Source organism: Nilaparvata lugens, chromosome X, assembly GCF_014356525.2.
Source record: "Nilaparvata lugens isolate BPH chromosome X, ASM1435652v1, whole genome shotgun sequence".
Classification (NCBI taxonomy): Eukaryota; Metazoa; Arthropoda; class Insecta; order Hemiptera; family Delphacidae; genus Nilaparvata; species Nilaparvata lugens.
Window position 1 is genome coordinate 83,377,061 of NC_052518.1, and position 27,775 is coordinate 83,404,835.

Consider the following 27,775-nt stretch of genomic DNA (forward strand, 5'->3'; position numbering starts at 1 on the left):
TCACCAGATCGAATGGGATTCCTCAGCATGTGGCTGAGAGGAAGCAAAGCTGTCTGGTACTGTAGTAGCATGGCTGTCTGGCAGGGAGGAAGCGTGGCTTGTCTGGAGGTCTGGCAGGGAAGAAGCACGGCTGTCCGAAACTGCAGAAGCATTGCTATCTGGCAGGGTGGAAGTGTGTCTGTTCTGAAGCATCGCTGAGCGGAGTATTCTTTGATTTAGAGGTTTGAGAAATCGTTGGTGGGGACGCGATTAAGCCCTCAAGGTTAAGGATCAAATGCTGCTATATCTAATTGTTCAAGTTTCATTTGAAATCAGAAGAATTCAAATTGTTTGTTTAATCTAGAGAAGGTGAATGTGTGGCTTGAGGGCAAGCCAATTCATCAGAATGGCCGAATTGTAGGAAATATTTCTTCTTGAAAGTTAGCATCCCACACATGATCTTAACATGTGTTTTAAAGTGTTACCTATTAATAAAGTAACAAACTCACCAAAAATAAACATTCAGTCATTGAAATGGGTTCAACGTATTATGTTGTGCGAAAAAGAAAGTTGTAAAACGAAAAAACAGAAGTTTATAAAGTGAGTTGGGAGAGTCTTATTTTGAAATATAGGATATCCTACAATGTTAGGTACGGTAGGTAACTAATTGTACCGTACAGTAAAATATTGTATTGTGCTGTATTGAGGATATGATTTCAAGTGAAATTTCATTTCAATATTGCTAGAGTTCCAGACAAAAATACAATATAATTGTATACCGTATATAGGTACTGACTGTGTAGAAAACTATTTAAGAAAATCATGACTATATACTTGCTAGCCTATAATGTGTTTTAGTTCTTATTCTATGTTAATGATTCTTGTATAAATTATCATCAACTAGACTCTGCCTTGTGTTCAATTTGTATTGTTGGCTGCGATTACATTGAATTTGTACAATAATGCCTAATGTTTTAAACAATAAAAAATAATTCTAAACTTTTTGGAATAGCTTCTAAGTATATTATTCTACTCTTACAAAAAATTCGTATTTTTTCTTATTCTTACCGGTTACAATGCTTCATTTCACAGCTAAATATGGTGGAATGTAATGCCTTGTTTGGAGTGGAATTCAGTACAGTTTGTGTGAAACTTTACACACAAATAGTCACAGCTAAGAAATTAGTATATTGAATATCCAAAACTTTATAATCCGTACCATATTCCTAATAAAATTACCAATAACTCAACTTTTGATGTTGGCAGCAGTAAAGTTTAGCATTTTCAGTTAGGCCTACATACTTCATCGATGAATAAATAATAATATTGGTATTATATATTTTTTAAATATGAGAACACAAGAAAACCTCAAAATTTTACCTTCCAATCAGAAATAATTGGAAGGCATAAAGTTTAATAGTACCATCGAGAAATAATAGCATATAGCATAAGTAGATATCCCATGGTATGGGGGCATTTATGTCGCAACTTTTACTGATATCTCAAGCCAATAGTCCACATAGTTGTTTCCCGTGAAGCTGTGTGACGCTGGTAATCTCTCATATTGTGCCGTTCATACATTATCTCACCCCAACAAAACAGTAAGAATCGACAATAATCGGCTTGAATTAACAGTAAAAGTTGCGACATAAACTTCTTATACTATATGGGATATCTACGTACGCTATTTTTTCTCTATGGTAATACAAAACAATTGTGAAGAATAATTATTAGACAAGAGAGAAGAGAGAAGTACCGTTCCTGTCTTATTTCCTATCAATTTCTATAGATACCTTAACTGGAATAACAAGTAAGCAAATTCAGTACCAGCAGGTAACAGTAGATAACATATAAATTGTAATGCTATTAGGAATAAAATTGTAATTAAATTGTAATGCTATATGGTACCGATTCTAAAGTTTTGAATATTCAATATACCAATCTCTCAGCTGTGACTTCCAAGAAGTTTTAGATTTAATACTGAATTTCACGCCAAACAAGGCATTATACATATAAAAAAAATGTTAATTTGCAATCTTCCACAATATTTAACTTTGAAATGAAGCACTGTAACCGGCCAGAATTAGAATTAGAAAAAATAAGAATTTTACTAAGAGTAGTAAAATTATATACTTAGAAGTTATTTCAGAAAGTTAGGAAGTACTTTTTATTGTTTGATACTGTTGTTATTCATGTGAATCAGTAAAATATTTTATTTTGAAAGAAGAAGGAGTTAGTACCTACTGTGTTTATTTCAATTAGATTATTTTTTCTTAGCGAAGTTACCGTATGTTAGTAGGTACTCTTAATGTTCAAAAGGCATATTATTATTGTTCAAATTCAATTCATTCACAGCCAATACGGTAATGCAAATTGTACACAATTCAGAGTCTGACTGGAGTAGTTTCGGGCGCCAAACGTCCAGTAAGTGAACAAAATTGTTTATTTGAAAAAGTAATTTACGGCATGTCATTGTATAAAACATTAAAATAGTGTGCTAATACATAGCAGTTCGGAATGGATCAACAAACCATCATCATCAAACATTGATTAATGAAGGGTTCATTGTAAGTCCTAAAGAGCCCACTGACTATAGCATTATCTCTACTCCATAATTTATTTCCTACTCAGTTGAAACTTATATTTGTTTAGTGGTTTTTTTCAGTTGCATTTAATTAAATATTCATAATTATCAACTTATCGACGGCAAACTTATGAAAAATACCCAATACAAATCACATAATGCATATTGAAAACAAGTACACACTACATGCACTATAGCTATATCATTCACATGCAATAAATTTTTGAAAGCATGTTGTATTTTTATATTTGATTCTTTATCACCAATGACAATGTATTCCCAGGTCTTGCAAGACCCATTGCATAACAACACCACATTATAATGGAAACAAATGAAAAAATTAACGTATTCAGAACAATGAATAAATATGTAGATAAGTAGATAACTTCTAGAAACAAAGAGTAGAACCTATTTGTTATATACAGAATATAAAATAAGAATACACCTAAAATCCTATCAATACTAAGTAGAAATCGTATCGAGCAATAAATTATAAATGGACTGAAAATTCTTCAATTGAAGTTCTATTTAAGATGAGTTGATCTGATTAATATTTATTGAATTTTTTATCTGCCGGAAAAACACTCTTCAAAAAATTTTTTATCAATTAAACAGTACAGTAAGGTATAGTTTTGTGTTTTCGTTATAGTCACATTGTACAAAAGTGAAATTTTCAAATTGCGTTATTTATGAACTTTGAACTTCAGACGTTTGTTTTCCAGGGTTTCTAATCATTAACTCATTTTTCTGCACATTTAAAGTCCAGTGAGTTCGGACTCGGAATCATACCGGCACTGATCTACAACATGTTATTTGATCATTTTGTTTCAAAAAGGCATAAAACATCATTGTGGGACGTGAAGATCTAGAAACTAAAATATTTTCAATCTCTTGAAATAATATCGTCCTCGTATATCATATATACGAAATATTTTCAAGAAATTAAACATAATGGATTATTGTAAAAATACACAAAGCATTATGCGGTTATTCATCATTCTTAAATCACTTGATGGGAATAAAAAGTTTGCTTTCTGGTTTGATGGAAATCAAAACACTTGATATGTAAACCGTAATTCAATCGCATAAGCTACTTTTAAAACTGTTGAAATTCAAATTATAATAAAGTTCATATTTAATACTTTCATATTATTTATTAATATTCTATTCACAAAGGTCTGAAAATTGTAGGAAGTGAATGGGATTGATAAGGCTAATTCGAATGAAAGAATACCTCTTGATTCTCTCTTGAACCATAGTTAAATCTAATAAGCTACTTTTAAAACTGTTGAAATTCAAATTATGATACAATTCATATATAATACTTTCATATTTTTTATTAATATTCTATTCACAAAGGTTTGAAACTTGTGCGAAGTGAATGGGATTGATAAGGCTACTGCGAATCAAAGAAAACCTGTTGATTCCCTTTCGACTTTCCAGATGTTTTAATATGGTCAAAAAAAACCGAGTGAATGAAAAAATACTGTATTTTAAAGCACTTGACTGAAAGTTAGCAATACTTACTTGATGCGCCTCCCTGTGTGCGGACTCGCCTCGCCAACGCTCGCCGCCAAACTCTCCGTAGTGAGAGAAATTCTCTCGTCTCGCTTTATATATGAAAGGATGAGCGAGATCTGATGTCGGATGTCGGGCACAAAACAACTGACTATATTTGCGCAACTCCTCGATCAGGCAACTCATATCAGTAAAATCGCCCACTAGCTGCGATTCTAGGTCCTGCGTAGAGATAAGGTACGCCAACCTCTCCGACTCCCCCTCCATCTCACCCCTAATTTTCACCAATTTTTCCTCACCATACCTCTCCTATCTTTCCCTACTTCTCCTTGCTTTCCCTACTGCCCGCAGCCAATCAAATTCTCCGCGCTAATACCTCCTCTCCAAAGCACCTCCTTCGCTGAAATCTCCTCTCCAACACCACCGGCGGTAGCCTCACACCTCTTATCATCATCCCATTTTGATGGTTAAATAATATAATATCCAAATATATTGCTATTGTACAGAACATAATCAGAAAAACAAAATTCATATTGGAATCGGCAACAAATAACGATCGAGTTATTTATTGAAACAATAATTATTTTGGAATTTTTCAATTTTGTTATCCATCACGAACTTCTTACCATTAAATCACTTTTCTTGTTATTAAATAGAACGCCTGGAAGTCATATTCGACTGCTAAATAACAAAAAAGTAAATTACTTTGTGTTGAATTCATCATTCAAAATGTAGACTCTTAGTAGAAAATCCAGCAAACTCTAAATTAAAAAGGTATATGAGGTTTTTTTTCGAAATTCTAATGTATTTGTTCATTGTACAAATTCATACATACAATATTACATTATATTAACGAAAATAAAATTATCAACAGTAACCACCTACAAAAGAACTTGAAGCTCACATTGTCTCAAGACTATCAACACTGTCTGATCGTGAGCTTGTGATATTAGTATACCGATGATATTTAAGTTAGGCCTACAGTATATATAAAAGGTATACAATTTGTTAAAAGTGTATAAGGTATTCAAGGTATATTTTGAATTGAAAACCTACGTTGGAATTACATACAAAATATGTATGTTCAAAATTGAGCAGAATAATATATTTATTTCAATTTTTTAATATTCATTCTATCATAACTAGGTGTATGTATAGAAGTTAGAAGTAGTAATGACATATACAGCATTGAAATATTAGCAAAATCACTTGGAGGTTTTGAGAGCATGAGCTATTCAACTAACTGCTTGTTATGACTATCAAAAAATTATGTGACTCATCAAAAATATATAGGTGACTGATAGTAGATCATTTTTATAACATAAAATATAATGATGTTTTATTTTGATTAGTAACTTTGACTGTTATGATTTTGCGACAGTAAATTTTTTCCACTGTATAAAACACAACTGTAGGTAGCAGTAAATCTAATAAATATAAAACTAAAATAATTACAAAAATTAAAAAAGTACCCTTTTTAACATTATTTTATTTCTCACAACATTTTTCGACTTATAATATCATTTTAAGATGTGTCAGTGAAATAACTAGCGTTAAAATAAGAAATTATTAATCTCACTCACTCACTTGAAAATGACATTATTCGAAACATGTTGCGAGTAGGTAATAAAATAATGTTAAAAAAAGATACCCTACTTTGTTTTTTAATTTTTACATTAATTCGATTAGCCCTTACCAAGAAAGAGAAATATGTAATAGAGAAATAAAAATAATTATACCTGAAGTTGTGAGGTCTCCCATAAAAGCAAGCTTGTGCTTCAGGGAAGAGTTCAAATATTCACATACCGAACATAAGGTTAAAAATAAAGTGAATTAAACTATATTAATTGTTCTAATAATCTGAAGAAATTTGAAAATGATAATTAAATTATGAATTCAATCAAATAATAAGGTACTGTACATAAAATTTCAACAATGTGTAGCAATTACTCCTTATAATTGCAATTACTTCTCATAATAGTAAAAATCGTTAAGGCTTGACGCAAATTGTGACGTGAAGTGACATGAGTCTGCAAGGTGAGTTGATATCATATGATCATATAATGTTCACACGTTCTAGCTTCGTCTCAATGTAAACTCATCTAGTATCTCAAAACACATCTGTATATGTAAACTCATCTGTATTAACTCATCTAGCAGACTCACGTCGCGTCATATATGATCATATTATAGGCACACGTTCTAGCCACGTCTCAATGTAAACATTACAATATGATCATCGTATGATATTAACTCATCTAGCAGACTCACGTCAGGTCAAGTAACGTCGCGTCGCGTCATATACGATCATAATAATGTTCACATGTTCTAGCCTCGTCTCAATGTGAACATTAAGATATTATCATATGATATTAACTCATCTATAGCAGAATCACGTCACGTCATGTCGCGTCTCAACAAGCCTAATAATGATACTTCAATACTGCAGTGTAAAAAATGATGAAATTTCTCACATATGAGAAAAATAATATACTGCGCTTGGCTAGGAGTACATTCGAAGTGGATGATGTGATTATTAACAATACAGCAATGCAATAGTAGGCTACAAAGTGAATGAAAAAATATTTAAAACAATATAGAAACATGTAGTACCATTTTATTTAAAACATGTCAAACAACTAGTCTTGGCCTACTTTAGCCATTTTCAAGTTTAAATGCAAGAATAAACAAGTTGATATTATGAATATCAAGTGAAGTGATTTTATGAATCAAACAAATAATTCATGGCTTTGACATTATTGTTAGAGACATTTGGCCAAAGTAACCAAGTGCAATAGAAATAATAAAAACTGGTGAATTTTTATTTACTTGTCATTCATTCATGAAAATAAAAAAGTGCAGGAAAATATGCACTTATATACCTAAAACCCTTATGCACATAATAATGATACACAATTCGGAAGCTCTAGAAATTTGTCAAGTAAGAAAATCCCTGATTAGGCTAATAAAACATGAAACATTATATGCATAATTTTCTGTATAATATTAAAAATATATATATTTTTGAGAATTTCATATTCATATATATATATATATATATATATATATATATATATATATATATATATATATATATATAAAATATGATCATAATCAGAATCTTGGTTGCTCATTTGAATTTGAAATAATAATAAAACTTAATGAAAGTCTACTGCACGTTTTGCAAGAGAGGCTGCAATAAGATGATGAAGAATGGTGTTTCTGGGCTTTCAATTTCCATATAAATTAATTAAAGAGTTTCTAATTCACATTTATTATTATAACACTATTCTATAATTCATTCACATTGAATGGGTGATATTCAATGAGTTAAGTGTTTAGTAGTGATTTGTAGTTTCTAAATAAGTCTGCACTAGGCCAATAATTGTTTTCTGTTCAACTACGAAATAAGTGAGCCTACTCATTACTTGACTAGAATAGTTACCGTATTTTTTTAATACTTCACAACATATCAACATTGAAACAAATAGGAATAGGTAGGTATTTTTATTGATTAAACACTGCAATGTCACTACGCTCCCGTATGAAAACACCTTACCTCAACGAAACTATTGATAGCTTCTCAAAAATCGACTTCAGCATATATATTATGTCACCAGATCATCATCACATCATCACCCCATGATACAGAGGCTGATTTAAGGTGATGATGAACAAGAATTGGTTCGAAACGCGTGCGCAATGTAAGTAAACTGTCAATTTTGCTTTATTCAGATGATTCTAGAATAACAATTCTAAAATAATAATATTTTAACCATATTCCAGCCTTATTTCACGATTAATAATATTTTCTTGTAATATTTGTTTCATTAGTGCATTTGGGCGTCAGTCTATATAACACTATTATATTATGTAGTGTAATAAATAAATTTATACGGAATATTTCAACTGCAGATTAGTATTATTTGGTAGCTATTTTGTATTGCTACGGTACCTCCTACCATAGTCAAGCTCATAATAGCAAGCTCATAAAATTGTGAAATAGAAGACAAATTAGTAGAGTTTCTGAGTATGGAATTGGCGTCACTGAGAGTGGAATGATGCTTAGCGCCGTATCTGAAAACTCAGAGAAGTCAAGTGACGAATTTGTTCTCCTCGTGGAAGGGTGACCGCTATAGGTCGGTACCGCTTATTTTCACGTATGTGTTTTTTTTTATCACTTCCCAGTGTTTGAGACCCACTAAATATTACATTAACAAACAAAAATTCTAATTAAATGCTGCAGATCACCCCAAAGACTTCTGCTACTGCAAATATATTGACAACAGGGTTAACAGCTAGATGAAAATTCGATGAACGTTACTATTCAAAAGAGAGATTTACAGCATTTAATTAAATTTTTTGTTTAATAATAATTATTCATTAATTAGCATTTGAACTAATGCAATTTCTTATTTATTTACATCTGTAGTTAATTATTTTTCTTTGATTTAAAGCTGTGTCTATATCTGTCCTCAACAAAAGGCAGTAAATTCAATTTTTCTTTCAAAATTCATAAATAAAACTATTGTATAAACATATAATTCACCCAGCTAATAACTAATGCCTCTCAGGCTAGATAAATGTTAATTTTGGGCTTGCAACTCACCCCTAGCTTTTATCAGTGAATCACAAGTTTTTGTACACTGTGGCTGTTCATAGACTAAGTTAGCCCATTTTCCGATCTCAAAAATCGATATTAAAACTGGTTGTTATAGAATAAGCTTACTATCACCAACTCATTTAAGCAAAAAATCTATTTTTATAAAAAAAAAAATCATGCAAAATGAAAATATTTTGATCAACTGATAGACATTTTTGAAAATGACTGTGTTTACAAAAATTGGATCAGTATTGTAATTGTATTCTTAAAGGTGTGGTAAATAGATACTTGAAGGTGGAAGGTGACTATAGAGCTATACAAAACCTACAATATTCAATAATGCAAAATGGCAAATCTGAATGTGATTCGGGAATTAAAGCAATACATCTTTAGCTAGATTTGACAAACTAGCTACTCAGGTGATTAAAAATATGGTTTGAATAACTAACACTGTAACTCATGAGATCTTTTCCTGTTGAAAATAATAATTCCTATTATTTCTGTCATAACTGCAAGCTGCATCTAAAGGTGCGTCCACACATACCGAACCGAACCTCGAACCACGCAGCAAACTGTGCATTCTGCCGAACATCGCCCCTTTCAGCGAGCTTGTGCCGCTCGCCTCTGTTTTAACTGTTCGCCGTGCCGCGCCCAACGCTGAATTTTTCAGCCAATTAGAGCCCTCGATTACAATTCGCCGTGCAGTTAGCTGTACAATTTTGTCCATCCATCACAAGTGGAATACATGCGAACACATGAATATAGATGTATGGGTCCTTTTTTAATTGATTAAATTCATGTTTCGAACAATTCATTGTCATGAATGATAAAATGATAGGAGATGATAAATAATTTCTAATTAAAATAAAATAACTTCTGAAAGAATAATGAATGTATAAATACCAATATTAAAATATTGTTGACCAAGAACCAAGAATTGTAAAACGATAATTCATTCAACTAATATTCTGTACTGATAAAATTATAATAATTTTATTTTTTTTTTTTTTTTTGATTGACAATCAATTCCACCAACTAACCATAAGCTGACTGAGATAAATACTTTAATTTCCATAAATGTATAATCAATAAAATTATATAAATCTACAGTGTAGGTCATATCTAAATTCACAAAGAGTTCGATTCTTGTTGGCAAGAAACATGTTATTCAATGCAGAAACGATTTTTATTTTACTAAAAGATAGGATAGGTTGAATAGTTTCCCTTCTAGGGGGAGGACCTTATTTTTTTGTTCAGCTTGCAAAAATACCCTCATTTCAATATTAAAATGTTCGATTGACAACAGTGAGTCAATCATTCTTTTGGGGCTCAAATAATTTTGAATAAAAATGGAAGATAATAATTTCTATACCTATATGTAAATATCAACACCTTCAATTATCAAAACAATATTATTGAGGTTAAGTGGAATCAATAGAAAGCAATAATAGAGCGGATTTCCTTTTTTGAATTTCTATCATATGATTTGGTGAATTCGCCGTGCGGTTCGCTGAACGGCGCGATGTTCGGCGGAATGCAAGGTTCGCTGCGCGGTTCGAGGTTCGGTTCAGCATGTGTGGACGCACCTTTAGATCTAATCAGAGACAGCACAAATGTATCAGTAGAAAAAATGTATAGGTAATGAATCAGGCTATAAGTTCACGCGAGATTGAAGTAAGAAAAATACTTGATTAAATAAATAATAATCTTAATGTTTGATTGATTTAATAAAGATATATCCTACTTTAATAAAATCCATATATATATAACATTGACAAACATGAATAAATCTTACTTGGGCACTTGAGAAAGGCATAATTAGCTGAGATCGATCGTATCTTATAGCTGTATACATTACTTTGATTGCACAATAATATTCGTTGTTGTCTTTTATCTTTCAGAAGCCTCAAATGTATATTTTACAATTTTTATTCGCCCTACTGGAATAAAGAAGTAGGTACTCTAGGCCTACAATGATTGAAGTATTTTGTTGATAGGCATTGGACACCTGTTGGATAACAGGATCCGCTAAAATTCATAATTATGGTAGCATATATAAAAAACATCATTGATTGTGAAAATATAGTAAAAAAATGGAAACTAATAATCGAAGATTATCATCATTTTAAAATTATCCGCTTTGAAACCAGTGAGAATTGTGTACATTACCGAAACATGATCAGAGTACCTATGTCCTATCTAGGGAAATATCAACCCCCCTCAACAGATCATTGATTTCCACCCCATCGGAAAAGTCCACATTCGTGCTATCTATCAGCGAAAATTGTAACTGTCTTATCAAAGGCAGTCTTGTTTATTCTGCTACGTTTGCTTTTCTGAAAGTTGAATAAAGGCGGATTCCCACAGTGGAAGTGTCCGGTATAGTGAAGTATATTTTCACTGTTCATTGTCGTGTGAGAATCCTCCAGCTTAGGCCTATTTCGTCTTTATTCTTTGAAGTTGCCCTCTAAATATAGCTCATAATCATCAATAGAGAGGTCCCCTATTGCGGGATGATTATACAGCGCTGGTGAAAAGTATGGAAACAGCTGAACATTTCTTTTACTAGGGAAATTTGACGATAGGTCTGATTGGGGATCCTATTTGAATAAAAAATAATACTTTTTTGACGCATCAAAATTTTGGTCCACCATCTTGAACCCAAATTAATTTTTTTAAATGGGTAGGTTGTCATATGATACATGACTTAATCATTTCAAGAGAAAATGAATGGCGAAAACCGCACATCGATATCACAAATCGTTTTGAAGTTATTCAAATTTAAAATTACTAATAAATCGAACAAAAATAAATAAAATAATAAATGTTTACATACATAGAAAATTTTAAAAAAGTCCAAACAATCAAATTTTACTATTTCAAGTGTTAGTTAACATTCACAGTAACATCTACCCACTTTGAACAGAACATTTTGATCTGTCAGATTTTCAATTTAGACCTACCTACTCATATATTTCATTTTTGTATGATTTAATGGTATCTCTGAATTAATGTGAAACGGTATGAGACATCGATGTGCGGATTTCGTCATTCATTTTTTCTTGAAATTCTGTATCGAAATCATGCATCATAGGACCACCTTCCCACCAAAATTTTCGTGCGACGATTGGCAACTGCAAAGTCTAACTTTTATTGCAAAAACAATTTTTTTGGGAGTGCCCCAACCTGGGCTTGAGATCGGCCCAAGATGGGACACTCCTTGCCCAGGTTGGAACATTGAATTGGAAATATATAAGCAATTAATTATTTTTGTTTATTTATAAAAAACATTTTAATTTACATTTAATTATAAATATTAATAGTATAAATATATTATTTGAAAATCTCAAAGTGTATTTGAATCAATGGCTCTGAAGCTACATTACAGGATATAATCATAATATCATATTTATGTATAATTTATTTCATTGTTATGTAGCCTACTTGAAGTAAAATAAGATTCAGAAGCGATGCTCATCATTATAATAGGAGCATATCATATGATTAAAGTGTCCCAAGGTGGGCAGATGGTCATGGCTTTGTTTTAGACAGAATAACTGGATTAAAAATAAGAGTACAATAATGTTCTATGTCAAAATGTCCATAAAATAATACAGAAGGCATATTAGCAGTGAGACTTTCCTTGAATGGTGGATTTTTAGAGTGAAATTAAAATTCCTCTCCTCACAAAAAAAAATCTTCGAGGTTACAAAAATGTGTTTTCAATTTTTTCTTAATAACTAACTTTATTTACTGTGTAAATAAAGCTATGAACAGCTGATAAAACAACGCAGTTGTTGCCAGCCTAACACTCACTAATTTTCCACAACTTGAAGTGTCCCAATGTGGGCTAGTTACCTAGTTTTTTTTTATTTGAATAGGATCCCCAATCATACCTATTGTCAAATTTTCCTTTTTAGATAAATATTCAGCTGTTTCCATACTTTTCACCAACTCTGTATAAGGATTATCGATACTATAGTGAGGTCCACGTTATAATGGCAGTGTGTGATTTGCAATGGTGTTGCTATCACGCATTGCGATGCTGCCACATCGTTTATCAACAATGTAGAAATTCAACTAATTTCAAAGAAATTTTTCATCTCAAACATTTGAAATTTATTATTACATCTTTGAAAAATATATTTTCTTGACAAATAAAATATGATTAACTATTTTCAACCATAATGAACAGTTAAATTCATCAGATATACCAGTATCAGCTGTTTGGGTGGCAAGGCTGATATCTGGCAACCCTTATCTCCTATCTTCCTACACTGCCATTATAACGTGGACCTCACTATATAGATTCTACAGTATCCATAGTCCTCTTATTTAGGGGAACTGGAACTTGTAATTCTAGTTTTATCAATGGAGAGAAAACAGAAAACCCTCAAAATTGATTAAGAAATATGAATGAAAAATAATGACAGAATAATAAGGTATGAACACTACTCTTGTATTGAAGCCCTTAGTTTTCATTCTATGTAGGTGTAAATGAGTGTTTATCCAAGGTATTGATGTATTTGTATTGAAGCCCTTAGTTTTCATTCTATGTAGGTGTAAATGAGTGTTTATCCAAGGTATTGATGTCGGCTAGCCCTACGTGGATATCATGTGAGCACGGTTGTCAAGGTTACTGTTTACAAGTAAATAACTAGTTTGAGTTTTATGAGATACGTTAAAAGATGATGTTGTATTTTTATTTTTTTATCTTGTTCAATGTAAACTTTTAATGAATAAAGTGTTAATCACAAAACCACATTTACAACAGTATTTAAAGATGCAAGCAAATCATTAAGCAATTGAACACTAAAACTTATGATACGGTACATCTCTGGTAGAAGTAGAAGGGGGCAAGGGGCCAGTTTCGGCCCCCAGTGGGTCGCCAAGTGTCCGAGCGAGTCGCGGGGCATCAGTTCTTACAGCGCTAATCACATTAATGTCGCTAGCCACAAAATTATGAAGCTTTATTCAAACATCTAAAGGAATATGGAAAATAGAACATGAAATATGTATGGTACAAAAAATGCAATTTATATTTGAATCACAAGAAATACAATCAAGAAAAAATAATATTCAGCTTCACTTTATAAAATTGTACTTTTATAATGATACATATGACACTTATCAACACAATAGACATGTGTTAGAAAGCACAAACTCAGTGACTCATTGTTCAGACATTCATCAGTTTAATGAGTAAATTACATTTGGCATGTGTTTATAGAGTTATTAGGTAACCTCAGTGAATCAACTCAGTCCCAAGCATTTATAGTGGTCTGCACCTAAGTAACAAATCGCAAAAATCAGAATAAATTGTCATAAGCTTTCAATAAGAATAAAGAGAAAAAGAATGTGTATAAAAGCTTAAGCACCTTACAGAATCAGAAAATTAATATCAGTTTATGAAAAAGCACCAAATTTAACATTCATCCAAATTGATGAATCAGGAAATAAAATTCAGTACCTAATATGTTCAAATTTCTAATAACAACTGAACTACTCTACAAATTCCCCCCAAAAAATATCTCCGATTTCTTAAAAGTTCAAAAAATTGCGACATAACTGGATGCACCACAAATACCATTGCATAATTCTCCACTATTGAGATAGTATCTCATTAATTTATTACAGCATCTTGAATGATTATTTATAAATTTAATTGAATGAATTGCATTTAGTAATGAATTATACGTAATGGCAGAGAAACAGACTACACAGAAAATATTCATAAAATTAATGCTGTGATGTTTTACTCAAGTAGCATCCTCATTAATTTTTACCAACTTCTTTGTAGACATTTACTATCAAATATCAACAATATTGAAAAAAACAATAAACCCAAAAGAGCTAAAGCTAATCAATTAATCATAAGAACGGTTGGTAAACGTCGAAAAACTGTAATAGCAAAAATAATTGTAATAGTTCATTGCAAAACTAGATGTTGATTAGAATGATTGATTTACTTGTTGCACTAGGTCTAAAATGACTCATTATACCAGAAGCAGCAATGTAACTGTTAAATTGATTATAAAGAATGTACACACTAAACATAAAGCATAAATAAATAATAATTTGATAGGATAAATCAAATTAATATACTTGACAAAGAAAAAGTGGGGAATTACCGGAAGAGAAAAGGCAGGAAAAATTGTCAAAAAAGAGCATTTAAATTTCCCTGGGGCACAAAACTCTCCTTTAGGTTTTTCTCCTTGAAAAAAAATGTGAAAAAGGAAATTCCACTATAAAAATAATAATTTGTAGGTAACTCTTTTTTAGCGATAAATAAAAGAAAAAAATCTTTGGTCATAAATAAAAAATGTACTGGCGGAGAGCTCATATTTCAACAAATTACCAACGGGAATGTTAATATCTAATCTCTAAATGATTCATACATGTAAGTCCTGTTCCTGTATTAGATATAATTTGATACAGAACCAAAATGTTAACCAACAGATCAAAAAGGTAAATACATTACTCAGAAATTACTTGATCTTCAGACCAAAATATAAAATATCAAGGTAAACGCAAATAATTAGAGTAACCAAAAACACACACAATTCACAAATAATAATTACAAAAATACTGATCCCATTAATCAATCCTAAAACAATCTATTGGATTACAAACAATAATATTCAATCATCATAATTTTCATACAAACTAAGTTTTAAACCAAAAGGTTAGGAATGAGTTACATGGAATGAGAAGGTTCAAACATACACGCCATTATTATTTTTTTCAAGTAAGTCAGATTAATTGATAAATTTCCAAGTGATGGAGAACAACGAAGTTGGAGTGTGGTGGTTGAATTGTTAATGTATAACAGATATTTTCATTATTTCTATCAACAATAATTTAGTTATTTTCATGTAGGTACAAAATGTTAAGAATATTCTTATTGCGGAAGCTCAGATTTTCAAAGTTCTATAGCATTCATTATGTTTCATTGTTCTAGAACTGAAAGAACTTGAGTTACAACTAAGTGTACCTTATGCATAGAAGGGCATCATCTACTAGAAGAGTATTAGTTTGATGTAAAAACGGTCTTGAAAACGGAAATTTCTCACTATAAAGAATATTAATTTCGAATACAATGTTTTTCAAAACAGAAAGTATACATTACATTAGAAGTAGGCTGAGATTACTATATTACTTGTCATCCACGAAATTTGACTAGAACAATAAAACAATCAATCATGACGACAGAAATTATACACATTTTACTTGGCAGTTCCAAATATTTTCCAAATTTTCAAATCAATTGATGATTAAATATGAGATCTACTATCCCCACTCACGATCATCTTTTTTAGAGTCTATGTATTAATCTGATAGAATTATATGATAAAATTAGATATTAGAATGCTATATAATTGTTGCAAATCAGTTGATTATTGTTCAAAGCGTAGAATATTGAGTACAGAATTGCAAGTGAAGTAATAGTAAATTCACTGCCACGATGTCTTTAAATCAAATGCAATAGTTGGTTGCAACCAATGTTAGACATTTACAGATAGGAAAACATTGAAATGCAGCAAAGGTAAGAATAGAAATTGGTTTTGTCGAATCAATTGAAACAGCACAATCCACAATCAGAGATTTTAGTGAATCAGAAATGCATTGAGGAGAATGCAATATGAAATGGCTTATAGATATTATACTAAACACTAAGTAAGTAGAACGGCATCAGATGCACATATAAATTTTTATGCTTATACTTAGTCAATAGTTGAGTATTATTAAACATTTATTACAAAAATATACATCAATAGTAAAAATAAAGACTTAGATTCAAATGAATTTTCCAAACCAAGTAATTCCAATAAACACTAAATAAGTAGATGATATTAATGTGAGTAGCAATACATAGAGTTCGATGAATGAAGAAAGTCAATATCGATAAAAATGAACAATGAATACACAAGAATCATGACCAGAATTACGTTTGAAATAATCTAGAGTTAGATTTTCAAACTATTGAAACAATGAGTTACATATTACTGTAGTATATTTACTTATTATATCCTGATGCACCATTAAAGAACCCTCAATTACTTACTGTAAAACATCAATTGTGCACATCCAATTACATTTAGTTATTTGAATGTTAATACCCTTAAAACTGAACACATTATATTACTACTGAATGATTAGGAACAATCAGAAATACATAAAAAAATGACTATCATCAGCTTTGGCTTGGATGATTATAATACACAATAGATTTCAAAGTTGACCATAAGCAACAAACGAAATGACGATGCACTTCTAAAACAGATATTCTATTTGTTGACACCAAATCAGTTAGGAAGCCCAACATTTAATCCTTCTTCTTCTTTACCAATTGTGCAATCCAAGGGACCACTGCGATGAGAAGGAAGGAGAGGGTAGTGAACAGAATCACCTGGCCTACGTAGAAGGAGAGGGCATTGTCGGTTGGGATGAAATCACCCAGCATTTGAATGGACACAACTAGCATTATTACTAATGCTACTCCGACCACAGGATAAAACTTCACACGAGCCCTGAAACATCAACAGACAACCATCAAATAATATGTTTTATAATGTTCCACAGTACAATAACATAATGTTCCACAATGCATTAACATAAGTACTAGCCTAGATATATGAAAAAATATAAAAGGAAAATCAGAAGCACTTGTACGGGATGGTCTATCATCAGCGACAGTCCATGCAAACCTTAGTTTGCATCAGGCCAATGTTTTTTCAACAATATAAAAACGTGAAAACATTGTTTTTATTCTGATTCTATCAAAAAGGCCTACGCTTTCTTTTCCGCTCTATCTTTCACACAATCTAAATTAGTCTCTCTGGATTCTGTCAAATCTGGCAGCACTGTATTCCTTAAGAGCAACGCTACCTTAGGTTTGCACAGACTATAGAATGCATTCATCCATTCTAATCTACACACTAGGAATCAAGAAACAGACCAAAACTTATATTTTATATATTACGCTAAAAATATTGTGGATGGGATTATTATCCATCCTTTTTTTTTCAAATGGTACTAAATGGCAAATTTTATTATGATAAAATAAAAATAAAATCTAAGTACCCTTTTGTAAAATTGTTTACTCTCAACATGGTTCGGCTATGATGTCATTATCAAGTGATTAAATAATAAATCACTTTTATTTTAGTATAATATTATACATTGACCATTTTGAGTTTTGAAAACTGACATAAAAAGTAAGAAAAACACGAGGAATAAAGAGGAATCATCAACAGATTACACTTCAAATGTTATTGTCTATAATGATTATTATTTAGCCTATTGAGCATTCCATGCTTTAGAACAAATTCCTTACATTTCAGTGAGTTCAAAATTCTTCGAATCATCTGATTTTGAGATTTATGAACGCTAAGACAATAACAATTATTGAGGTAAGATGCCTAACCTAAATTAAAATAAATAGCTAACTTATGAAATGATGAGTAAAATTAGTTATAGAAAATGTGAGTCTGTGAATGTATGGTAAAACGAAGTTTAAATTTTAGTAATCTTGATTAGATTATAACATATCTACGAATACCAAGACATTGAGAGTCTGACGAGGAAAAAAGTAAATCAGTATGGCTTTTGTTGAGGGAATGTCCCACCACCTGAATATATAATTTGAGCCATCAATGGGCCTTACGACTGTCATACATCAGCCGGGACCGACAATTTAACGCGCCCATCCGACAACACGGGACATCTCACGAGGAACATGAAAATAATAAAGGTGAATCGCCAATATTTGAAACTAATACAATATTTAAATAGTTCAGTCGTGCTCCTCCCTAATATAACAAACTTCTAAACAATTTAAATACAGTAAAAAGTTTTCAATACTTTCAAGATAATTTGGATTCTTTTATTGCTCGTAAGCAATACCAAGTTATGCCAGTACCAAAGGCGGCTCTGACTAAAAACTCTAGTGAAAAACTACCTATTTTCAATTGGATTGAGATAGTGGCCACAGCACCGTCACAAAAATTTACACATTTTTTGGCCACTAGTAAGCAATCAGGTTCCACTATTGTGTAGATTGATAGACGGTACTTGAATCATGTCATAAACCAAAAAACCGTTAATAACATTTCTGAATAAAATAAAGCAGATCACCATTTATGAAAGAAACACTGAAGCTTTTTGAAGCAATTAATTCACATAGCCCTAAGCATGTTATCACGCATGTTAATAACCCTAAACATATTATAAAAAATAATACTTACGAATCTTTGAAAATAACATTCAACACAATTCTTTCTGAGTCTCAGAACCCTACATTGTGAGACACTATACTATGGATACTATGGATACGTATACTATGGTTTTTTTGTACAGATAATTTTAGGTTAGAATATTAAAAGTCTGCGAAAAATACCGGCTACGGCCGGCGGCCCAAAAAGCTAAATTTAGCTTGTGAAATATGATTGAAAAATTGGCAACACAGTTACAATGACTCAATGCTACAGGTTGGGACACACAGATTTGTGTCCACACACTGAAGCCTGTAAAATCTCGTTGTACAATGTTGCCACGTTGAACCATATCGATGCTCGGCTCAATAATCGTAACAAATTATAATGCTGCTTTGCGGCAGCGGCAAATTTGAACGTTTGATACTATCTGTCTTGACATTTTACTATTAAAAATAGTAATGAAAGCTGAAAATAAGGAACAAAATCGATTATTGAATCTTTTCAATTATTAAATTTGCTTCAAAATTGCAGGAAGGACAGTGCCCGAGAGCCTCCCTGGTGTAGCTGACCCAGACCAGTACTATAAAAACTGTATCTAAAATAATAGTGATAGCGGTGGTTTATCGTGGTGCTTTGAAATGCTCACCTTTTGTCAATGGGTGAAGCAAATGCTAAGCCAAACATAATTCCAGCATCTCTAGCCAAAGAGAACAGAGGTGTTGTGCTTGCGTGGATGTACTCTGGACTTTGACACCATTTGAAAGCCAGGCGTATAGACCACTGGGGATCAACACCTGAAACGACAAACCATATAATTTTCAAACAAATCACTTCAAGAACATGTTAATGTAATGACACAAATAACATCAAAATGTAGATAGTCGTATAATAATAAACTAACGGGTTTCACGACCAACACAAGCCAAAGTTAAAAAATGACAAATTTATTGCACTACATAAATGTGTATGCATGGAATTTTTATGACAGTAGTAGTTGATGACACCCCAGTCTGTGATAATTACCTTCTCAGCGAGTCGTTTTAGGTGACTGCAACAAAAGATTGTTCGATAACTTCCACAGTTGACTTTGTTGGCAGACGAGTCAACTTCTAATCATCTTGTACAAAACCAGTTTTGAGTTTTATTGAAGAAATTTTATCCAAGAAATTTATTGGACAATCGCATTATGGTCGACTCATTGAGAACTTCAGCATGGGGAAACTCTAATCATAATTATCTTGTCCAGATTTGTAAGATTTACAAACTATATAAGTCTATAAAACAAACACGCGTTTATACATGGCAAACCCCATTTCTGACACAATGTGACAAAACGACAGCTAAAACAGCTCTAATGTAAGATTAGCTCTCTCTTTTTACTACTACCGTAACACTTACCAGCATAGAAGTTTGGGGACCAAAAATTCACCTACGTAATTTACTATTATCTTCTTAAACTTTGGGTTGCGTCGGTTGTGAAACACCTGTTAGAATTAATATCATTAGTATTTTTGGATAAACCGCTGTTCTAAAATTCAATGTAAACTTCAGTTCTTTCAATTCATAACACAAGTATTTAATTTGGGTGGATATAATCCCTCGAGAATATACACAATTCAAGGATAAACCATTTTTATGGATTAATTCATGAAAACTGCAGTTTTTTCGATGACATCATCCAAATTCTTAACCCAAGTATCATACTTGAGTGAATATCAATCGTAAAAAATAAACCAATTACAGAAATTTGATGAAACAATTTTGATAAAAAGAAAGCAATACATACAGAGTACAGTATAAAGATGATGACATGAGAATAGAGAGTTTATTCATGCGATGATTAGCTGATGTAAGTAAGCCTAGAAATTCAGTTTACTTGCACTGAGCATTTGTTTATACATCCATATGTGCGCACCAACACTTATAAAAAAAACGCGAATTTGACATTAAATTTCAACCAAAAACGATTGCCAAATAATAATGTAAAATGCAATGAACTTACCAATAACCAATTGAAACAGAAACGCGAACACAGATATAGAAGTGAAGACAATAGCAGTAATCAACATAGCACCTCTGGATGCTTTTTTCCACCAGTTACCAACGGAGAATCTTCCTTTTTCCTCAATAAGAACGTAGCCAAGGAGACAACCTAAAAATAAAAAGGAGCACACGTTAAATCGAACAGCTTTTTGCGATAAGAGAAAAATAAACTTAGGCCACATAGAACACATTGACAATAACCTGATGTCATGCGGAGTTCTCAAATTAATCTCTATTGAAGTAAAGCTTTATGCAATCTTTTCCTTTGCTTTCCCATTGTTCCCTGTATTTTCAAATGTTTTGTTTTCTCTTAGTAACAAAAATAATCAATACATTTGAAGTTGAATATTAAGCATCCGAATATCTTGAATAACATTTTAATGTATTGAAATGCGTGACGAGGATACGATAATTTAATAAGTAATGAATTTTTATGAAAAAATGCCAAATTGGTCTGAAGGGTGAACAACCCCACATCATTGAAAAACCTTAAACAGATTAACAAGGAATAGTATTAACATTTGAAACTTAAAACTGATATTAAAAGTATCATTCCTCTTGAAATTCACCAAATAAACTGTTTTTGATGTTGGAGCTTACCGATAAGAGCACCCAATAAGCATTGGTGAGGGAAGTGAGCCGAAATATAAATCCTCGACAAAGAGACCAAGACTAGGATGACGACAAAACAAATCCACAATAGAGTAACTCCAACGCTTCTTCGCTTTGGGCTGAAACATTCTATTCTACAAGGTAGAATAGAAAAAAGGCTATTTTAGCACAAAAATTCCACCATCAAGAAAAATATTTTTTAGTGGAGGATAGAAATTATTTACTGAAAGAACAAATTGTCTGTGATTCAAGACATAAATATCGCTTATTGTTAACAAAACAAAATAATGTTATACTTGACTAAATATATAGATACTAATACTAGTTTCTTGTTTTCTTAGTTCACTGTAATCATCTTCCTATTGAGCCACAGCTGACCGTCTTAGTCTAAATAAGAATTAAATGTATTTGCTGGTTGAAGGTCACTGTTGGTTTCTTTCTGAATTAAAGCTCATTGTTAGTTAATAATAAATCACACGTTGACTGCCAAACAATTTTTCATGACACTTCTATTCTTGCCATGGCATTTTTTCTCTATTTCTTAATGCATTCCTTTGTATTTAGCTTCTTCCACATTCAAATTTTGCTAAAATTCATCAATTTTAGCAAAAAAAAGTGTGGGACAGTTCCGGTACACATAGCCTGATAAGACTGATTGCTACACTCCAAAGCCATGTGTACCAAAATTGTGCCACACATTGTATAATAAAAAAATATTGGAATTTGAACTGTTACTTATTCAGAATTGAATGTATTATAATTAAATCAGCGATTAAGATAAATAGGCTAATGAATAATAAATATTACTGTTACTAAGTCAAGTCATAATTCATTATGGATATGTACCACAAAATTGATTCTGCTAGGTACTATAAATGAAGTGAGAAATGAGGCTAAAAATAGTTTCAAATATTCTAATTATGGAATTTTTGTGCAACAAAGAATATAGAAAAGTGATAAATGAAAAAAATGTATGAAAATAATAGAATAAAGAGAAAAATCAAGTGGATAAAATTTATGGAAACGTCTATGCATATTCAAACGTTTGATTTTTGCAGTTGAAAAAACATTCTTTGCACATTGTTTGATTGCACATGTTGCATTTTGATCAACTATCTTTGTCTTGTTCACTAAACGTTCAATAAGTTTACTAAAACACAAAATTGTATTACTATTTAATCACATAACTTCATTCAATGTTGACATAACCGTAAAACATTTTGCATTTTGCTCAAGAAAGGCAATGCCATGTGTCATGCCAAGGCAATTGGTCAATGACTTCCCAATAATTATACATTATATGTGATTATATTTACAAGAAATAGCCTATAAATATAATGAGTGTTTAATATCAAGAATGAGAACACATATTTAAAATGAAAAATCCAAGTTTTAAAGAAAAACAGCATGGATTATGATTTTTATTTAAAAATCATATAATAATTGCAACATGACCTAATAGCACAGGCTAAGCGCATTTTGTTACTCCATGAGGCCATGCCTATCGATTCATATAGAGAAAAGCATTGAAACGTGGACCATTTTTGTACCATGCAGCATAACACATATGACAGCCATGTGGTCAGTTTTTGGTACACACTGCGTGGTGGTAAAGTTCACAATGGTACATAAATGGTACACATGGCAGTCACGTACTAGTTTAGTTCTAGATCAAAGCTCACGATTACAAAAAAAAATATTTTCTTATTCCTCAATAGCATTTTCCTTCACCTACTATCTAGAACCGAATTTTAAACTCTCTAGAACACAATAATAAAGCCCAGTTTGCATTTTGGCAAGTAGCAATAACGGGTGGCGGCGTGCTATGCCATCACGTTTCGTGTTCTTCTACCATACCGGCTCATGCTGCAACAAAGTGGGGTAATGACATCGTTGCGGCCACATACAATAGCTCTGGTGACCTGGAGCACTGGGCAGCTATAATAAAAGCAACCACAACTCACTTATTTTCAGGTATTTTCGGAGATCGGCCATGAGTTCAACAGAATTTGGAGGTGCTGAATCCAAATCCATAGTTTATCTCATCTTAAATATGATATCAGGATCGTTCTATCTTGATTCTTGAGAAATTCAGACTTTCAGAAAAAAGAGACTAGGACTCAGTTTGCGCGCTCTGTACTGAAATCTGATTCCACTATTGAACATGTCATGCGACACATCGGTCTGGTTCTTGTGGCTCCAACAACTGCCACCGCATCATATTCTAGACCGTACCTTTTACTACAAGTTCCCAGCATTTCACCCCCAGTCATGTTCAAATGATTGTTGCTGCATCAAATCTGTGGTAACGGGAACGAGGCTTGAAGAATCACTTATTTTCCCTAGGTAGTAAAGTGACTAGGTACTGAAAGTAGCCCCTACTATTGGCAGTCGATTTTGTCTGAACTGGCAAACCAAATTTGGGATGTTTGTAAAGGTTTATTTGAATGATTGTAGGAATACATTCAAAGCACATAAGATAATGTATCATGCATAATTTTTATCAGAAAATCCCAAAGAATAATTATATGTGGAAATAAAACTTACCAAAAAAAATCATTCTATGTCATATGATCCAATATTTGAAATTTGAAATCCATTAATTTTTTTTTCAATTTTCAATCACTCATAAGTTTTTTGCACTGAACACTACACAAATTTCAGAATACCTGAAATACTCCTTAGGGTCATCTACATTTATAATATGTAAATTTATAACCAGTAAAATTGCATAATAAAAGACTTATACCCAAGAATAGGTCATATGGGTAACTGAAAAAATCACATAACACTCAATGTTTGGGTCTAGAGCATTCAATACCCAAGTATTGTCCAAACTATCACTTGAATAAATTACTAAACTACTTCTTAGAGTAATCTACATTTATAATATGTAGTTATATCTGTAATATGCATAATGAAAGATTTATAACCGAAAAAGTTATAACCACATAACTACAAAAATACCTAACCTCTATCTTTTGGGTATAAGCTTTCAATAATATTAACCTCAGTATAGTCTAAACTATCACTTGAAAGAATCACTATAATCATTATCATTATCTAAATCTAATAAATCACACAAAAGTATATAAATTGATGTTTATAATTTACTTCATTTGATATTAGACAATGTTATTTATCACTAGCCACTCGGCCATTACACTTGTAAACACAGCTGGGTGGGAGCGTTCAACAAAAACAGAACTCCATCGAGCTAGTAGACTATTAGAGTGGTATAGTTTTCATCACCGTGTTGTAAAAGGTCTACTGAATTGAATGGTATAGTTTCCAAAGAAATCCGACAGATAGCAGCCGAGATATAAACAGTTGTTTAAAGGCATCTGGCTTGAGATGGCTGCCTCAAATGCCTCGCATAACAGAGTCTAAAGCCAGAGAGCTGCCAGCTCCAGGGCAGCTGCCAAGACATGAGTAGCATATATATATGAGCGAATGTGGCTAAGAATCTGCCATTGAAGATAGTTAGCAAGGTTGGTTATGTTGAAGCAAGCTTTTTGAAGCGAATTGTTATGATGAAGGAAAGTCAAATATTATACATTTTTTAAAATGTGGGTGAAGGACAAATGTTAAGTGGAGCAAAAGTACTTTTTCCCTCTCAGGGAAATTGTCCCAGTTAAAGCCATCTGATGAAAATCGCTCCCCTCAGCTCATTGGGAAAACGTTTCACTTCAGACCCTAGATGTGCAATGACTATTTTGTAGTATTAGAGAATTGACGTTACAAATCTGCATATGAGTAGAATATATAATGATATTTTTTTAGATAGTAGAAACAGTAGGTAGTAGAAAGTGGATATTTCTTTAACCATGAGAAACCATACAACCGCAAATAAACCTACTATCCACACAACTTATCTATTATCCACACATCAACATCAAAATGAATATGAGAAGATACTGCGGTCAATAATTTATATTTCACACGTAATTATGATATCAGTAAGTATAGTTAATAGTTGAATGATGCATTGGAACTCACCTACTGCCAGGGTCTTCCTTGTTTCCTCCAACACAAAGCTTTTGAAAGAAGCGAAGAAAGACATAGAGAACGGCAGCTGAGCCCATCACATGACCTGATGGTGATCCGGGTCCAGTTTCACAAGTCAGAGATGTTTGTAGCAGATTAATGTTACTGGAGTCTCCATATTCTCTCACCCACCAAAATGGTCTGTGCTCCATCAGTAGCCTTCCACATTTCAAAAGTAACATACATTATTACATTATATTTATGTGTAGTATTCAAGGTTATACTGTTATAATAGATATCCTCATTGAATGACCTTCAACTTGTATTAGCATATCGAAGAGATTGAAATGATCACAACACTTATTTATTAAAATAGCGAGAACGAGAAACTAGTTCCGTAGTTACACCATTATCAATCTCCGAGTAGTTGTGATAATTTCAAGAGTTTCTATTCAAAATAAGGGTATGAGCCGAAAAATAAAATCTGGAAGAGCCATTGAATCACGTTGTGACTTGTCTGTAGCTGCTCACGCTGAACGCAACCAGCAAGTGCACACTTCCAGTGTAAGTGTCAATAAACCTAAGTGTCAAAGGTGGCCCCACGGCCCAGATACTATAACCTCCCATTTCTTTATAAAAAGTTAATATTTTCTTGACAAAATCAATGTTGAAACGAAATATCTCACCATTTCAGAAGAGTATTACTCCATTCAGACACCACTGCAGCTACAACTACATCAGTAGCTAGCATTGTATTTATTGAGGCGCTCACAGGAAATATAATTGCAATGGCATATGCAGGATCAGATAGTTTGGTGACGCCCATGAAAAACTCCCGAGCGTGAGGCAGACTGGAAATTAAAAAAAAAAATATCGTAAATGCTTAAAAGATATATTTTCTAGTCAATATTCAGTCTGAGCTAAATCACAATGTATTATTCTTCACTAATATGATAGCTACCGGCGAACACCGGTCGACCATACGGCTACTTAGCATCTATCAGGAAAGAGAGATGATTTTCAATAACTTATATTCAAATGAACAAATAATGAGATACTATTACTTCGGAAAGACTTTTAGAAACTGTTACATAAGATTACCAGATGAAGAGGTTGGTACTTTCAACTCAATTGACTTAGTTATCAGTAATGGATATGCTACGCCAAAGAAAGGGACAAACAAGCCGCTATCAAAATATTTACTAAATGAGCGGGAAAAACTAGCGAACTAATTAATTATTGTACTTACTCGATTTGTTGAAAGATTTGCATGTAATAAGCCTGATGCAAGTAGACATGGTGCATTAAAGTCATAAACGATATCATTTTGAGAATGTGAGTAGCTATTCACTTGAAGGTTAGTTAAACTTCGAAAGCAATTGTATACCGGTTAGAAGGTAATTAAAATTGTAATTCACGATAAGTAACTATAGAGCACAACTCAATCTAACAGGAATTCATGAAAACTATCTAGAAGAGGGGTTTTGATGCTTATAACATCGAGAAAATAGGGGCTTAAAAAATTATAATGTAAATGGACGCCGAGCACTGCATCTTGTCTGACTCTGAAACGATAACGAAGTTGGCAAAATATCGCATCAATGAAAATCATACGGTGACGTATAGTCAAACTATAAGGAATAGAAGTTAGCTGGAGACTAACTCTCTGGTGGTCAAAATAGGAACTACGCTTGTGACTCATTCCTTGTTTACAATAGAAGAGACAGGAAAAGTTGCGAATTAAACTGTTTTAAACAAATAAAATGTGATTTTTGAATGTGAAACTCCACTTTGAGAAAATAAAAAACCTCTTACAATGTAGTAATGTATTTGATAATGTTGAAAATAAAGAGGTAATTGAAGGAAAGGACACACAACAGACCAGTGTCAACGGTGCATAAATGTAGATTGCTCATTGTTTATTGTTTATTAATTTATGGAATATCAATTCCAACTTTAATCCATGCATTTATTGTTCAACAATCCATTTATGATTGAATAAACAAGTAAACAACAATAAATTACAGTAAGTTATTGAAAAACATTTTTATTGATAAGGTTATCAAATAAGGTTCTAGGTTGTGATTGAAAAAACTCTTATTTACTTGACTGAAGAATTTTATAATACCTCTCACAAATATTTTCCCAGTAATCAACATTTTTATTTCAAGAAACAGCAATAGTCCCATCACTATAAACATTGGTGTTTGCAATTAACATTGTAGTTTTGAC

At 32.1% G+C, this 27,775-nt stretch overlaps 1 protein-coding gene across 1 annotated transcript; it reads right to left on the minus strand.

Annotated features, from left to right (window-relative positions):
- LOC111045224 (glucose-6-phosphatase) lies at positions 1-27,146 on the minus strand. Its single transcript, XM_039441769.1, has 10 exons — positions 26,793-27,146; positions 26,230-26,394; positions 25,556-25,762; positions 21,545-21,690; positions 20,904-21,053; positions 19,548-19,695; positions 17,095-17,215; positions 9,229-9,393; positions 4,091-4,303; positions 1-183 (listed from the first exon to the last, which is right to left on the minus strand). Exons 1-10 carry the CDS (start codon positions 26,867-26,869, stop codon positions 1-3), a joined length of 1,575 nt encoding a protein of 524 aa, XP_039297703.1. The 5' UTR covers positions 26,870-27,146.
- Positions 27,147-27,775: the final 629 nt, after the last annotated feature.